The sequence below is a fragment of the Coregonus lavaretus genome, assembly GCF_964263955.1.
Source record: "Coregonus lavaretus genome assembly, contig: HAP1_SCAFFOLD_47, whole genome shotgun sequence".
In the NCBI taxonomy this organism is placed as follows: domain Eukaryota; kingdom Metazoa; phylum Chordata; class Actinopteri; order Salmoniformes; family Salmonidae; genus Coregonus; species Coregonus lavaretus.
Genome location: NW_028161510.1, coordinates 2,205,980 through 2,223,132, shown reverse-complemented (window position 1 = coordinate 2,223,132; position 17,153 = coordinate 2,205,980). Strand labels below are relative to the sequence as shown.

The window sequence follows — 17,153 nt, the reverse complement described above, 5'->3', positions numbered from 1 at the left end:
ACACAGTACAGAGAAATGCTTAGAATGGAATATGTCAGTTGGAATATAGAGCACATCAGATTCCATTTGTACGCTTTCTGTGATTTAAATGGTTATTTTCAAACTCTTGGCTCTGTGTTTGCTGTCATTCCTCCAGCACTACAGATAATCAAGTGCATTGTTATTACAGTGTGGATTGAAAGGAATAGTATGGACTCATGTTACAGAGTGTGGATTGAGGACAATATTATATGTAAGACGTAAGGGAAAACATGTCTGGTTATTTTGAAATGATTTGTTACGACAGTAGATAGTTCATTAACTTGTCCAGTGATTTCTGTCGACATTTAGAAAGTTTGCATAGAAAATAGATGCAACAATTGCCTGCCACGGTTGCTTTTCCATTGAACTGTCTTGTGGCGATAAAAACCGCTGGACGTAATTACTTCTCCCCCCCCCCCCCCCCCCCCAAAAAAAAGCTTGAATAGAAACAGAAAAATTATGTGGTTGAAGTGTTTCCATGATCCTATTAGGCAAATTGCTGATAAATAAAGTGGCGACAGCCTGCATGCCCTGCTCACCTATCTGTTAGAGAACACTGAAACTGTGCTATGTCTTATGTTTTTGACTGAGATGTGTGCATGTGTATGCATGTGTGTTGGATGGCAGTTCAAACCATAAAACTGTTCTATCTTATTTGAATAGGATACTGTTATTTCTAACTTTGAAACCTTTTGTATTTACGGTAGTTATTTGTTTTACTTAGTTAATTTGTGAACTTGGGCCCCAGAACGGAATGTAGCGCAGTAGTAGGTAGCTGTGTTTTTATGTTTGTAACTATCAAATTCATTATGCACCATCTGCTTTTCTACTTTTATTACTTTGATTCATTCAGATCAAGTCTTAACCGGCGATAGCAGACACCCGCATAGCGGATGTGTTGGTGGTGGTGGAGGTGGAACTGTGTTGGAGCCTCAAATCGGTGAGCAGCTACTCTTGCGATCGTTGTCACAAAGCCACACCCGCCCCACTCGCTTTAGAAGTTCAGAATTAGAAAGTGTAGGCTATATAGAAATAACAACCTGGTCTCAGAGCGTTGTGTATTATTCTGTATGTAAATCCAAGACACTCCATTTAGTATGATACAGTATGTTACATTTCGTACGCTATGTATTAATTTGTGGATGTCCATCATCCATTTCGCACAATATGTTACAAATTGCAATTAGTATAATATGTTATGAATTTGCAAAACGTATGATATGTCACGAATTCCAATTTGTTGTGACTAACGTTAGCTAGGTTGCTAATGCTAACATTAGCTAGCTCTAGGAGTTAGGGTTAGGGTTAGGTTAAATGGTTAAGGTTAGGGGAAGGGTTAGCTAACATGCTAAGTAGTTAAAAAAAAGCTAATTAGCTACAATGCTAAAGTTGTGCGTGATGACAACCTTTGGATTGCTAGACGTTCGCATTATAACTCCTTTTGTTTTTGCCTTAAGTAACCTTCTGAACGCTTCTCCATCTGTCATGGATGCCATGGTTGCCCTTAGTTTGAAGATGTAATCCGGAGACAGATGGCATACAAGTTTGTTATTAAGGCACATGAAAGTTCACATGTTCCATAAGGCATTTCTGCCAACATAACCCATTTAGATTTTTTATTTTTTTCAACGTTCAAATGCCTCTCCTGTGAAGTAGTGACATGGGATAGGATAAAGTAATCCTTCTACCCCCCCCCCCCCCCCCCCCCAAAATTGTAAAGTGGTTATCCCACTGGCTATAGGGTGAACGCACCAATTGGTGAGTCGCTCTGGATAAGAGCGTCTGCTAAATGACGTAAATGTGCCCTTGAGCAAGGCACCTAACCCTAATTGCTCCTGTAAGTCGCTCTGGATAAGAGCGTCTGCTAAATGACTAAAATGTAAATGTAAAATGTGACATACGCCTAGTTTCTTGAAACGGGTCACATAAATTAATTCTATATACATACTTTTTTTCTTGAAGAATATAATTTATAAATGCCTCATGACCTTAGTTCAAGTGTCACAACCCATCAGAACCCCCAAAATATGCTCGTTTTACTTCAATGTTTGTAAACATTGTAAATGTAAATAAACACTGCATACCCTCAAAACGTATAGTTTTGATGGCATGTCAGTCCTTGCATCCATATCTCTGTCTATGAATGTGAGAGTGGTCATTTCTCTTGGCCCATCCCTCCGCTTTTGACCAAAACAGAGGCGGGGTGATTGCTTTGTTATTCTTATTCTTAATTGCAAGTGTCTTTGAGTTATTAAAAGGAATACTGTAAGATAAAAATAAATAAATGTTTTAGTCATTTAGCAGACGCTCTTATTGAGAGCGACTTACAATTAGTGAGTGCATACATTATTTATTTTAATTTTTCATACTGGCCCCCCATGGGAATCGAACCCACAACCCTGGCGTTGCAAACGCCATGCTCTACCAACTGAGCTACATCCCTGCCGGCCATTCCCTCCCCTACCCTGGACGACGCTGGGCCAATTGTGCGCCGCCCCATGGGTCTCCCGGTCGCGGCCGGCTACGACAGAGCCTGGATTCGAACCAGGATCTCTAGTGGCACAGCTAGCACTGCGATGCAGTGTCTTAGACCACTGCGCCACTCGGGAGTATCGTTAGCGCATTTGCTGGAAGTCTCTCGGTACAGTAGCCAGCTCCTCTCAAAAGCAGGGAAATAGACCTTCTAACTACACCCCAGCTGGGTGGCTGGTCAATATTTACATTTACATTTACATTTTAGTCATTTAGCAGACGCTCTTATCCAGAGCGACTTACAGTTAGTGAATACATTTTTTTTTTTATACTGGCCCCCCGTGGGAATCGAACCCACAACCCTGGCGTTGCAAACGCCATGCTCTATCAACTGAGCTACATCCCTGCCGGCCATTCCCTCCCCTACCCTGGACGACGCTGGGCCAATTGTGCGCCGCCCATGAGTCTCCCGGTCGCGGCCGGCTGCGACAGAGCCTGGATTCGAACCAGGATCTAGTGGCACAGTTAGCACTGCGATGCAGTGCCTTAGACCACTGCGCCACTCAGGAGCAAACTCAGTCAATATGAATGTCCAATACACACAATAGACTGACTGGGAAGGTGATTTACCACAGTTAAAGTTCCACAATAAGAGCTACGACGCTAATATTTTTTGTTAACTCTTCATAATTGTAATCTGTGGGTGTCACTGAGTAGGCTGATACCCCACTTCATGGACCTAAGATCCATAGGTAAGGCTTTACATTGCAATATAAGTATGCCCGCAATGCAATTCTGAAGACTAATGATTGTCTTTTATTGAATTTATACAACCACATACCAACCTTGTTTAGTATTATCTAGTACGATTCCACTATTTTAATCAGTTTTTTGCGTCACATTCAATGGGAGACTTTTATTTTGAAGGCGAAGCGCAGATTCAACTATTGCTGCTCACCTATTGTTCACAACCATAGAGATAGATAGAGAACTCATCTTTATATCTGTGACATCTTGGGCAGCGACATTGAGGATACAACCCACAGGAATCCCCCCCCTAGTTAACTACTTTGACTACTTTAAAATGGCGGAAGCATGGTGGAAGCCCTCGATGCCGCTGCCCATGCTAAAACGGCCTTTTGGCCACTAGAGGCATCTATCATTCTCTATGTTCACCACACACTGGCGCAGCAGCAGACGTTGGTTGCTTGCGGCCCGTTTAGGCGCTAAACTAGCTTCCGCAATCTACACAGCGCAAAACTAGCTACAATAGGACAATTTGACTGAACACGGTGAAGGATAAACTAGGAAAAGCTACCTAACATTGACACTCGGGTGGAAACGTTGGACGGAAAGACCGGCTTAGTCTCTTTCTATTATGGATCAGGTAAATTAGCTAAAGCTAGCTAAAGTTAGCGTGCGCCAGCTAGCTAGCTACAGTTCAACAACTATTGATTTAAGTTGTTCCTAATAGAATGTATTGTAACTAGAGGGTATTTCTAAATAGTAGTAATATCAAACTACAGGGATCGATATGATGACATGATCCTAGTTAGAAAGAAAATGCATAACGTTAGCTAACTAGCTAACTTAATTAGCTAGCAAACTAACTGTTTTATAAACTAAACAACCTAACTAACTACTAGCTAGACAAATATTAATTAAATATAAAGATAGTGGCACCCGCTAGGTAATAGTTGTCGTGTTGGCAAGTTTAGCTTTAGTTAACATTTGTTAGTTGTTGATTTCTATAAACAGGAATTCGACCTGTTTTTTTTTTTAGGATGATGTCATATTGCTGAGTCTACCTAATGTTGTTGCACTCTCAATCCCTACATTTCATAATGTAGCTTGTTGTGAAAACTGCACTGTCACTCTTCATCATAGGACTCTGAAGACCCGTCCAGCCCGTCTCCATCCTGCTCCACTGAACCCCAACCCATGGTGTCCCCTGGTCATGAAAGTAACCATGGTGACAAGGAGGAGGGTGACCAGGGTTGTCAGGAGATGGTTGCCTTGAGCCTCGACTACGGTGGTGAAATAAGACCAGGAATGAATGTTGCAGTCAAAGAGGCTGGCATGTACTGGGCATGGAATTGTACTGGTAGGTACTGTAATAATAAGGCTTTTCCACTAAGGTAACACCTGGGCTAAAGCCTATGGAAAGTCTCATTCCAAACCAGTGTTGCAATGGGGAAAAAACAATTATACATGTTAGTCATTTAGCAGACACTTATCCAGAGCGACTTACAGTAGTGAGTGCATACATTTTCACACTGGTCCTCTGTGGGAATCGAACCCACAACCCTGGTGTTGCAAGCACCGTGCTCTACCAACTGACCCACACAGTTTCTTTTTTAATGAATAGGCTAGTTGAGTCTGGTGTGGGAGTGCTGGGCTGAGCGAAAGCCTGCACACCCAGGACCAAATGAAGAATAACAACATTGAACTAGACTCACCTCCATCTCTGTTTATCTTTTCTTATCCACACAGGAGAGAGTTGCAATACAAACTCTGGTAGCGAGTGGAATCCTTCTGCATCGGAACAACCGGAACATTCTACATCAGAACAACCGGGACATTCTACATCAGAACAACCGGAACATTCTACATCAGAACAACCGGGACATTCTACATCAGAACAACCGGGACATTCTACATCAGAACAACCGGAACATTCTACATCAGAACAACCAGAACATTCTACATCAGAACAACCGGGACATTCTACATCAGAACAACCGGGACATTCTACATCAGAACAACCGGGACATTCTACATCAGAACAACCGGAACATTCTACATCAGAACAACCGGAACATTCTACATCAGAACAACCGGGACGTTCTACATCAGAACAACCGGAACATTCTGCATCAGAACAACCGGGACATTCTACATCAGAACAACCGGGACATTCTACATCAGAACAACCGGGACATTCTACATCAGAACAACCGGAACATTCTACATCAGAACAACCGGAACATTCTACATCAGAACAACCGGAACATTCTACATCAGAACAACCGGGACATTCTACGTCGGAAGAAAATGAAGAACCTGGATATTCTAAATTAGGAGTACTTGAACATTCTACATCAGAACAACCGGGACATTCTACGTCGGAAGAAAATGAAGAACCTGGATATTCTAAATTAGGAGTACTTGAACATTCTACATCAGAACAACCTGAACATTTGACATCAGGAGAACCCGAACAACACCAGGAGAGGCACACACCAGCTCTGACATCCCGCTGCTCCGTGTGTGGAAAAGACTGTAAACATTTATCAGCGCTAAAAGTCCACAGGAGATCCCACACAGGAGAGAAGCCTTACTCCTGCCTTGACTGCGGCAAGAGTTTTGCTCAAAATGGTACGCTGAAAGTCCACCAGAGGATGCACACTGGGGAGAAGCCTTTCCTCTGCGCAGACTGTGGCGAGAACTACCAAACCAACGGGAAGCTGATAGAGCACCAACGGAAACATCACCCAGAGAACGTGATCGACCCCTGGTGCACCGTGTGTAGACTAGCGTTCAGCTCTCAGCTCAAGCTGGAACGGCACCTGAAGACTCACACCGGGGAGAACCCTTACTGCTGCCCTTTCTGTAGCAAGAGGTTCTCCACCAAATGGAGCATGATGCAACACCAGCAGGTCCACAGTGGAGAGAAGCCCTACTCCTGCTCTGACTGTGGCAAGCGCTTCACTCATAGATCCACTGTGTCGACGCACGAGAGGAAACACTGCATTCACCGAATCCGAGTGGAGCGCCCCTCCGGAACAGGACAACGGGAGAACAGCAAACCCAGGAAGACTTACTCTTGCTCGGAGTGTGGAAGAGTTTGCCTGACGTTATCTTTTCTGCAGATACACATGAGAAAACACACGGGAGAGAAGCCGTACCACTGCCCCGAGTGTGAGAAGAAGTTCGCTACTAAATCCCAAGTGAAAGCTCACCAGCGAACGCACACTGGAGCGAAACGGTTCTCCTGCCCCGACTGTGGGCAGGACTTTGCTTATCTACGTGGTATGAAAGTGCACCAGAAGAAACGGCACGCTGAGCAGAATGCAACGTCGGACCAGCCTCCTATCAAAACCCACAGCTGCTCAGTTTGTGGACGACAGTTTTCTGCCAGGAATACTCTAGGAAGACACCTCCTGATCCACTCTGGGGTGAAGCCGCACAAGTGTGCCGAGTGTGGGAGGTGCTTCGCTCAGAAGAACAACCTGAAATCCCACCAGCTGACTCACACAGGAGAGAAGCCTTACAGCTGTGATCAATGTGGGAAGAGGTTCACTCGGAAAAGAGCTATGAAAATACACCAGCAGTCCCCCTGCGCTGTGATAGACGGTGAGAAGGGTCCCTAAATATAGGATAGCTATTATAGAGTATATATATACAGGCTAGCTATTTAAGTATAGGCTAGCTATTTAAGTACAGGCTAGCTATTTAAGTACAGGCTAGCTATTTAAGTACAGGCTAGCTATTTAAGTATAGGCTAGCTATTTAAGTACAGGCTAGCTATTTAAGTACAGGCTAGCTATTTAAGTACAGGCTAGCTATTTAAGTATAGGCTAGCTATTTAAGTACAGGCTAGCTATTTAAGTACAGGCTAGCTATTTAAGTATAGGCTAGCTATTTAAGTACAGGCTAGCTATTTAAGTATAGGCTAGCTATTTAAGTACAGGCTAGCTATTTAAGTACAGGCTAGCTATTTAAGTACAGGCTAGCTATTTAAGTATAGGCTAGCTATTTAAGGATAGGCTAGCTATTTAAGTACAGGCTAGCTCTTTAAGTATAGGCTAGCTATTTAAGTACAGGCTAGCTATTTAAGTATAGGCTAGCTATTTAAGTACAGGCTAACTATTTAAGTATAGGCTAGCTATTTAAGTACAGGCTAGCTATTTAAGGATAGGCTAGCTATTTAAGTACAGGCTAGCTATTTAAGGATAGGCTAGCTATTTAAGTATAGGCTAGCTATTTAAGTATAGGCTAGCTATTTAAGTATAGGCTAGCTATTGCTATTTAATGTTCCATATTGTACTTGTATTCATGAAGCATCTCAGAGTAGGAGTGCTGATCTAGGATCAGTTTAGCCTTTTAGATCATTAATGCGTAAGATTACATGGACAAGGATGACCTGATTCTAGATCAGTAAGATTACATGGACAAGGATGACCTGATTCTAGATCAGTAAGATTACATGGACAAGGATGACCTGATTCTAGATCAGTAAGATTTCATGGACAAGGATGACCTGATTCTAGATCAGTAAGATTACATGGACAAGGATGACCTGATTCTAGATCAGTAAGATTACATGGACAAGGATGACCTGATTCTAGATCAGTAAGATTACATGGACAAGGATGACCTGATTCTAGATCAGTAAGATTACATGGACAAGGATGACCTGATTCTAGATCAGTAAGATTACATGGACAAGGATGACCTGATTCTAGATCAGTAAGATTACATGGACAAGGATGACCTGATTCTAGATCAGTAAGATTACATGGACAAGGATGACCTGATTCTAGATCAGTAAGATTACATGGACAAGGATGACCTGATTCTAGATCAGTAAGATTACATGGACAAGGATGACCTGATTCTAGATCAGTAAGATTACATGGACAAGGATGACCTGATTCTAGATCAGCACTCCTCCCTCCTCTGAGACGCTTTGTGAACAAAGTCCCTGGTGTTGCAATACGGGAGAATAGAATGGAGGTCTTAGAACAGGGGTCGTCAACTCGGATGGTCGGGAACATAATTACTAATAATTTGTAGAATGCAAATTGACCTCAAAAAGCATAAACAGATACAATATTTGACTAAAACATAATTATTTTGCTCACATTTGTATATGATCACGTATCTCTCTATGCGTGGGAATACTTGACTTCCAAAATTAATATCAGTTGGAGCTGATTTCCTGGTGTTTTTACAGTCTTGTGCCTGCGGGCTGCCGGTTGGGGAACCCTGTCTTAGAACCTGAGCAGCACGGGATAAGAGGTTCAATTTAAGGGTGAAACCCAGCAGGTAACGAGAGCCATAGAGAAAATGGCACCATATTCCCTATGTAGTGCACTACTTTTGACCAGAGCCAAAGGGAAAGTGGCACCCTACATAGGAATAGGGTGCCACTTTCCCTATGGCTCTGGTCAAAAGTAGTGCGCTACATAGGAATAGTGTGCCACTTTCCCTATGGCTCTGGTCAAAAGTAGTGCGCTACATAGGAATAGGGTGCCACTTTCCCTATGGCTCTGGTCAAAAGTAGTGCGCTACATAGGAATAGGGTGCCACTTTCCCTATGGCTCTGGTGAAAGGTAGTTCCTTTAACTCCACTAACTCTGTGTTTATCCGTATTGTGTTCCCACAGCAGAGACCAGCCACCATGGCAGAAACACCAAGTTACAAACACCCAAGAAATCACTTCAAATTGAGGGTACCAAGAAATCGCCTACACTGGGGAGATCCAGGGCATCACCTACACTGGGGAGACCCAAGACATCACCTACACTGGGGAGACCCAAGACATCACCTACACTGGGGAGACCCAAGACATCACCTACACTGGGGAGATCCAGGACATCACCTACACTGGGGAGATCCAGGACATCACCTACACTGGGGAGATCCAGGGCATCACCTACACTGGGGAGATCCAGGGCATCACCTACACTGGGAAGACCCAAGACATCACCTACACTGGGGAGACCCAAGACATCACCTACACTGGGGAGATCCAGGAGATCACCTACACTGGGAAGACCCAGGACATCACCTACACTGGGGAGACCCAGGACATCACCTAGACTGGGGAGACCCAGGACATCACCTACACTGGGGAGACCCAGGACATCACCTACACTGGGGAGACCCAGGACATCACCTACACTGGGGAGACCCAGGACATCACCTACACTGGGGAGACCCAGGAGGACATCACCTACACTGGGGAGACCCAGGACATCACCTACACTGGGGAGACCCAGGACATCACCTACACTGGGGAGACCCAGGACATCACCTACACTGGGGAGATCCAAGACATCACCAAGACTGAGGAGACCCAAGACATCACCAAGACTGGGGAGACCCAGGACATCACCTAGAAGGGAAAAACCAGAGAGATCGGCTGCAGTTGGAAGACCTAACAGATCTTGTAAAATGAAGAATCCAATGAAAGTGCCTACAGAGGTAAGATCCAATGACATTTGGAATGTAAACTAGGGCTGCCCGACCCTGTTCCCGGAGAGCTCCCCTGTTCCCGGAGAGCTACCCTGTTCCCGGAGAGCTCCCCTGTTCCCAGAGAGCTACCAAGTTCCCGGAGAGCTACCCTGTTCCCGGAGAGCTACCAAGTTCCCGGAGAGCTACCCTGTTCCCAGAGAGCTACCAAGTTCCCGGAGAGCTACCGTCCTGTAGGTTTTTGCTTTAATCCAGCACACCTGATTCTAATAATTACCTGATTGATAAGCTGAATCAGGTTAGTTACAACTGGGATTGGAGTGAAAACCTACAGGAGGGTGGCGCTCCAGAAACAGGGGCCTTTTCTCAATTACACAAAAGTCTGTCTTCTCCTCGACTCCTCAGTCTTCCTCTCCTCTGTGAACAGGAAACTGGCAAGTGGTCGCCATATGGAGGAGAGTGTCAATTGGTTAATAAGTGCCTGGAGGAGTTTGCTCCCCTCCACGATTGCCTCTTCCGGTGGAGGATACTCTATTGTATCCTACCGCGGAAGAGTTTTGATATCCACAAGGAGAGGACGCAAGGAATCAAGCAAATCCAATTGAGATTCTCCCAGGGTTGGGCAGTCCTGATGTAGTCAGTCTCAAAATCTAGAACACATAAAATGGGCTCTAGTTAAGAACTCTCACCAGGGTTCTAGAGGACATGGGTGCATTCTAAACAGGAAGTGACTGCAACATTATTTTTTTTTCCAGGACATGACGCCCCGCCAGTCCGATGATGATGATGATGCTGTAGACTGCGACGTGGACGACCGGAATTGGTTACCTAGCAATGGACTAGAGGCGGAACCCATGAGTCCCAGCCAATCAGATGATGATGACGCTGCAGACTGCGACCGAGAATGGGAGGAGGGGGACAGGCACACCCCAGAGCAGAGGGAGAGTGGTGTGAGTATCTCCCAGTCAGAAAGGGATTCTTCAACCTCCTTGGATATCTGAGGATCCTCCTCTTGGACTTTCTCCTCCAATGCATTTATAGCAGGAGGTCCAGAGAAAGAGAGGAATCAAGGATTCTCCTCCAATGCATTTATAGCAGGAGGTCCAGAGAATGAGAGGAATCAAGGAAGGACTGCTGAGACTTTTGAGGATTGTAAATTCCTTGACCGGTAGGAGAGTGTTTCCTACCTGATTTGTACTGTCTCCCTTTTTGTGGTTTTCAGGACACGTCTCTCTCACCTCCCTCCGCCCCCCTGAAGAGCTGGGGTCCTGCCTCTCCCAGTACCTCTCTACTCTGGGGTCTGAAGAGGCTGTCTGTGCGGCTGGTCGACTGCAGAAAAATACAGAACAACAAGGGTGAGTGTGGATTTGACCAGGAGTTTTCAAACCTCTCCTCGGGGACCCCCAGCCGGTCCATGTGTTTGAACTATTTCTGAGCTAGCACACACGATTCCAATCGTCAACTAATCATCAAGCCGTTGACCAGGTGAATCAGGTGAGGTAGTTCAGGGCTACAACAACATGGTGAAACGTCTGGGGGTCCCCAAGGAGAGGTTTGAGAACCACTGGGTTAGACAACAATCTGTTTCTGAGGAAGTGAATTGATTGATCAATACGTATTAATTGACCCATGTTTGCTAAACCTATTTAATGTTGTATAGCGGCTCATCTGTATCGGATAGGGAAGATACTTTAAAGGCCTCCTCCAGGCTCCTTTTCACCTCATTTAACACCTGATTTACTTAACAAAAAGCACATCTCAATAAGTGGTCCAGGTAAGTCATTCCATAGCATAAGATGGGGTGGGGGGGCGGCTTTCCTCTTTTGTTCTCTATTGCTCCTCTATTGTTCCTGAAGCAAGGGGGGAGGCCGATGACATCAGAGGGCACCCATCAGACCAACTCCTTGAATGCCCTACTCCTTGAAGTTTGCAGTTGTCTAAAAAAACACTATTTTACTTTTTGACCCATTTGATTTTTGTAGTGTTTGTAATTTACGTCTTTAATACTGGTTTATTATTAAATACTTTGGAACAAATGCGGAACCTTAACGTCATGTCTTTGTTTCACAGCAGACAGCTCTAATGGTCGCTCGCTCAGTGGGAGGGGCTTGCCATCTGGAAAGGCCCCAGGGTCGAAAGTGATCCAGCAATCAGTCGATTTGGAGAAGCCTTACAGCTGTGATCAGTGTGGGAAAGGTTTTCTTACTCCAGTAGGTTTAAAGTCACACCAGATAGTACACTCAGGAGAGAAGCCTTACAGCTGTCGTGTGTGTGGGAAGAGTTTCGCTAGATCAGGTGAACTCGTAGTCCACCAGAGAGTACACACTGGAGAGAAACCCTTTCACTGCTCCGACTGTGGAAAGAGCTTTGCTGCCATTAGTTCGCTGATAACCCACCGGCGAAGACACACAGGAGAGAGGCCTTATAGCTGTGATCAGTGTGGGAAGAGTTTTGCTCAATCAACGGCTTTAAAATGCCACCGGCGAACACACACAGGAGAGAAACCGTACAGCTGTGATCAGTGTGGGAAGCGCTTTGCTTATTCACAGCTGCTGAAAGCGCACCAGCGAAAACACACAGGAGAGAAACCCGAAACACCTTACAGCTGTGATCAATGTGACAAGAGATTCACTATATTGAGCAAGTTGAAAATACACCAGAGAAAACACACAGGAGAGAAGCCTTACCACTGTGAAGTGTGCGGGAAGAGTTATAGGTTCTCTTGCATGCTGACATACCACCAGAAATCACACACAGGAGAGAAACCTTACAGCTGCGACGTGTGTGGGAAGAGCTTTGCTCATTCAAGCACCCTGGCAAGCCACAATCGTATACACACTGGAGAGAAGCCTTTCAGCTGTAAAGTATGTGGGAAGAGCTTTGCCCAGACAGCTACCCTGGCGGGTCACCTGCGAACACACACTGGAGAGAACCCGGATAACCCCGTGAGGAGGCTGAAGCAGAGTAGAAGAGGGGAAGAAGATGGAGGAGAGGCGTCGTACCTCTGCAGCGACTGTGGGAAATGTTTCTCCTCGTTAAGTAAATTGAACGTACACCAGAAGACCCACACAGCAGTGAAGTCCCACCTCTGCAGCGACTGTGGGAATAGCTATTACAGTGCATCACACCTTAGGGCGCACATGAGGTCCCACACCGAAGGAAAACCTTACCTCTGCACCGAATGTGGGAGGCGTTTCAAGCTCCCACAGACTCTGAAAAGACACATGCTGACACACACTGGAGAGAAACCCTGCCACTGCTCCATCTGTGGGAGGAACTTTGCGCATCACCACTCTCTGAAAATACACATGCGAACTCACACCGGAGAAAAGCCTTACAACTGCTCACAGTGCCACCAAAGGTTCTATTCGTCATGCAACCTGGTTTCTCATCAGCGCGTACACTCTGGAGAGAAGCCTAACCACTGCGTCGATTGTGGGAAACGTTTTAGCTCTAGGTCGAACTTACGTGCTCACCAGAAGTCATCACACGGCATAGAAACTTCACCAAAAGGGAAAAAGGCGCCAAAGACAAGCGCCAGCTGGGAAGACACCTCATCGCTGCTCTAATTGCGGCGAACAGTTTAAGTCTTTTGTCCAGCTTACATGTTCACGAGAAAACTCACAGGATAGAAATCCCACACCAGATGTTTCCTGATCAACCCTATCAACCCTGGATGGATGGAGATCATTACTGAGTTACTATGAAGGCATCCCAAATGGCACACCTGTGTATTCTATGATCAACCAGGGCTCCATTTTCCATGTGCAGCGCCAGCCCATGTTTTAAAGTCAAGCCAACAAGGTCTGAAGAAAACAGTGTTTGGTGATGAATATGGGTGTTTGTGTGTAGGTGCGTGGTTTGACCAATCAAATGTAGGAGTTTGAAGTATGGATTGTTTTTTTGTTTTGTTTTTTTATTCAGCTATAGAATTGACACATCATATAATGACATTTTTGTGCAAATTAATGAGCTGTCTATGTTAAACATAGTATTAGGTTTATCTTTTAGTTATCTGTCCTCTAAAAGAAACCCAAATAACATTATATTAAAATGGAACATGAAAGAAATAAACCCCACTACTGCTGCTCTGACTGTGTGCAGTTTTCACCAATCAACGTAGGAGTTTGAACGGTCATGAATAATACTGTATAGTTGATGACCAGGGCCGATTTTTAAACAGCTAAAACAAGAGACTAATAAACCACCCCCACACCATAACACCTCCTCTTCCATGCTTTACGGTGGGAAATGCACATGCGGAGATCATCTGTTCACCCACACCATAACACCTCCTCCGCCATGCTTTACGGTGGGAAATGCACATGCGGAGATCATCTGTTCACCCACACCATAACACCTCCTCCGCCATGCTTTACGGTGGGAAATGCACATGCGGAGATCATCCGTTCACCCACACCACGTCTCACAAAGCCACGGCGGTTGGAACTAAACATCTCAAATTTGGACTCCAGATCAAAGGACACATTTCCACTGGTCTAATGTCCATTGCTCGTGTTTCTTGGCCCAAGCAAGTCCCTTCTTCTTATTGGTGTCCTTTAGTAGTGGTTTCTTTGCAGCAATTTGACCATGAAGGCCTGATTCACACAGTCTCCTCTGAACAGTTGATGTTGAGATGTCTGTTACTTGAACTCTGTGAAGCATTTATTTGGGCTGCAATTTCTGAGGCTGGTAACTCTAATGAACTTATCCTCTGCAGCAGAGGTAACTCTGTGTCCATTCCTGTGGCAGTCCTCATGAGAGCCAGTTTCATCATAGCGCTTGATGGTTTTTGTGACTGCACCAAAACTTTAAAAGTTCTTGAAATGTTCCATATTGACTGACCTTCATGTCTTAAAGTAATGATGGACTGTTGTTTCTCTTTGCTTATTTGAGCTATTCTTGCCATAATATGGACGGTCTTTTACCAAATAGGGCTATCTTCTGTATACCCCCCTACCTTGTCACAACACAACTGATTGTCTAAAACGCATTAAGAAGGAAAGAAATTCCTGTTAATTGAAATGCATTCCAGGTGACTATCTCATGAAGCTGGTTGAGAGAATGCCAAGAGTGTGCAAAGCTGTCATCAAAGCAAAGGGTGGCTACTTTGAAGAATTTCAAATATAACATATATTTTGATTTGTTTAACACTTTGGTTACTAAATGATTCCATATGTGTTATTTCATAGTTTTGATGACTTCGCTATTCTACAATGTAAAAATAAATACCAAACATTTGACTGGTAGTGTATATTCAGTTTCAATATGGTATGTATTGCATTCATTATCTTTGTATCAAGTTGACTAACTATTTCATATATTCAACTTCTCGGATGCATTCATATTCAGTTCTATAAATTCAGATTCAAAACCAGAGACAACATCCTGGTAATTTGCATAAAACCAGAGACAGCATCCTGTTAATTTGCATAAAACCAGAGACAACATCCTGGTGCCAAGAAAGCCAAGAAGCCAAGAAAGGTAGAGGAGAACAGATAGAATCAAACGCTCTGTGTGGTAAACAGAAGCTTCCGGCGGTTTCTGAAGCCAATGTGGCACGTTGAATTCGTCCACCTATGAATTCTTCTCTAGCGTTTGAACCGTTTCCCTGGAACATGGACATGCCTTCCCACTGGGCACACACTGGTTGAATCAACGTTGTTTCCACGTCATTTCAATGAAATTTGGCCCCAATAAGAATTCAGTTGAATATCCCTGTGATAGCCCTTCTAAGGATAGCCGTTCCACTCTTGCTATCTCGCTATTGTCTGTGTTAGCTCACTTAGCTAAAGCTAAGGGACGAGTTCAGGAAGCTAACACAAGTCTTCAAGTCTCCAGCAAGGTTACTCATCATAAGAGTGTGGTTCATTGAACCACCTCAACCCCCTTTGACCTCTGTTACATTTCACCTCCCCTGTGACCTCTGTTACATTGACCTCATACTCAGAGATCACAGCACCAATATAACTGGTGGGTGGTCCTCTGTAGCTCAGCTGGTAGAGCACGGCGCTTGTAATGCCAGGGTAGTGGGTTCGATCCCTGGGACCACCCATACACAAAAATGTATGCACGCATGACTGTAAGTCGCTTTGGATAAAAGCGTCTGCCAGATAAAAAATACACCTTATGGGAACAGCAGGGACTGTGACGCAACACAAACATAGACACATGCATACAAACACACGATAACATACACACTTTACACACACGTACACATTTTTTGTGTTGTATATATGTGGTAGTAGACTAGGGGCCTGAGGGCACACAATATGTTGTGAAATCTGTTGTAAATGTATTGTAATGAATTAAAAAATGTATAACTGCCTTAATTTTGCTGGACCCCAGGAAGAGTAGCTGCTGCCCCGGCAGGACCTAAAGGGGATCCATAATAAACCCCAGGAAGAGTAGCTGCTGCCTCGGCAGGACCTAAAGGGGATCCATAATAAACCCCAGGAGGAGTAGCTGCTGCCCCGGCAGGACCTAAAGGGGATCCATAATAAATACAAATACAAACAACACTTTCTGTGACAAACAGGAGCAGACAGATCTGTGACCCATTTCATGAGAGTGCAACAAAGGTGGTTTAGTGATCCATGCATGTGATGAGCAACCTTGCCTGAGACCTGAAGACGTGTTCGTTTGAGTCATGGGGTTCTAACCCAGGTCTCCTATGCGCCAGACAATGCAACGTTTCAGGTCTCAGACCAGTTACTCATGTTCCAGAGAGCTTTCAGGAATGGCGTCATAATACCTTACGGGCAAAACGGTTAGAGTGTTTGATTCTATCTGTTCTCCTCTACCTTTCCTGGCTGGCAAAGTGCCAGGATGTTGTCTGGTTTTGAATCTGAATACATCTGAGGAGTTGAATATGTGAAACTTTGATAAACTTGAAATGATAGTTTGTAAACTTCATACACGGAAAATGAATGCAATATCTACCATATTGAAACTGAATATATAAATATTGAATTTGAATATTGTATTAAATTGAAATTTAAAACTGAATGCAATATTAAAAAGAAAGGAGGACCAAGGCACTCTTCATATAATTAATTTAAATGCCTTTATTAGTCTGGAATGTTCAATAGAAACAAGGTTGTTTGTTTTAATCCGACGCGTTTCGGCTGCATGGCCTTCGTCAGGGAGTACAAAGAAATAATACAATGTCCTCTTTTGAACAGCTTTTCCAATTAGCCCTAATTTGAAGAGGGAGTGGTTACAAAGTTGATTGGACACACCTAGTAAGCAATACCATACACATTAAAAAGTGAAATACTGTAACTATGTTATCATACAAATACAACTCCAAGTTAGAAGTATCAGAACACTTAGAAAGGTAATTCTAACCTTAAATATGACTGGGAAAAGTGTCAAAAATAAGAAAGCAATATATTCCGTAGTACACTAGAAACCAGTAAAACATGAACAACAACAGTCTAAACATAGCTGAGGGCAAT

The 17,153-nt window shown here is 44.2% G+C and overlaps 1 protein-coding gene across 1 annotated transcript; it reads left to right on the top strand.

Moving 5' to 3' along the window:
• Positions 1–9,471: 9,471 nt before the first annotated feature.
• LOC311120517 (uncharacterized protein) lies at positions 9,472–11,128 on the top strand (the record flags this gene model as incomplete). The annotated part of the gene is made up of 3 exons (XM_084195102.1): positions 9,472–9,705; positions 10,449–10,643; positions 10,916–11,128. Exons 1-3 carry the CDS (start codon positions 9,676–9,678, stop codon positions 11,126–11,128), a joined length of 438 nt encoding a protein of 145 aa, XP_084051228.1. The 5' UTR covers positions 9,472–9,675.
• Positions 11,129–17,153: the final 6,025 nt, after the last annotated feature.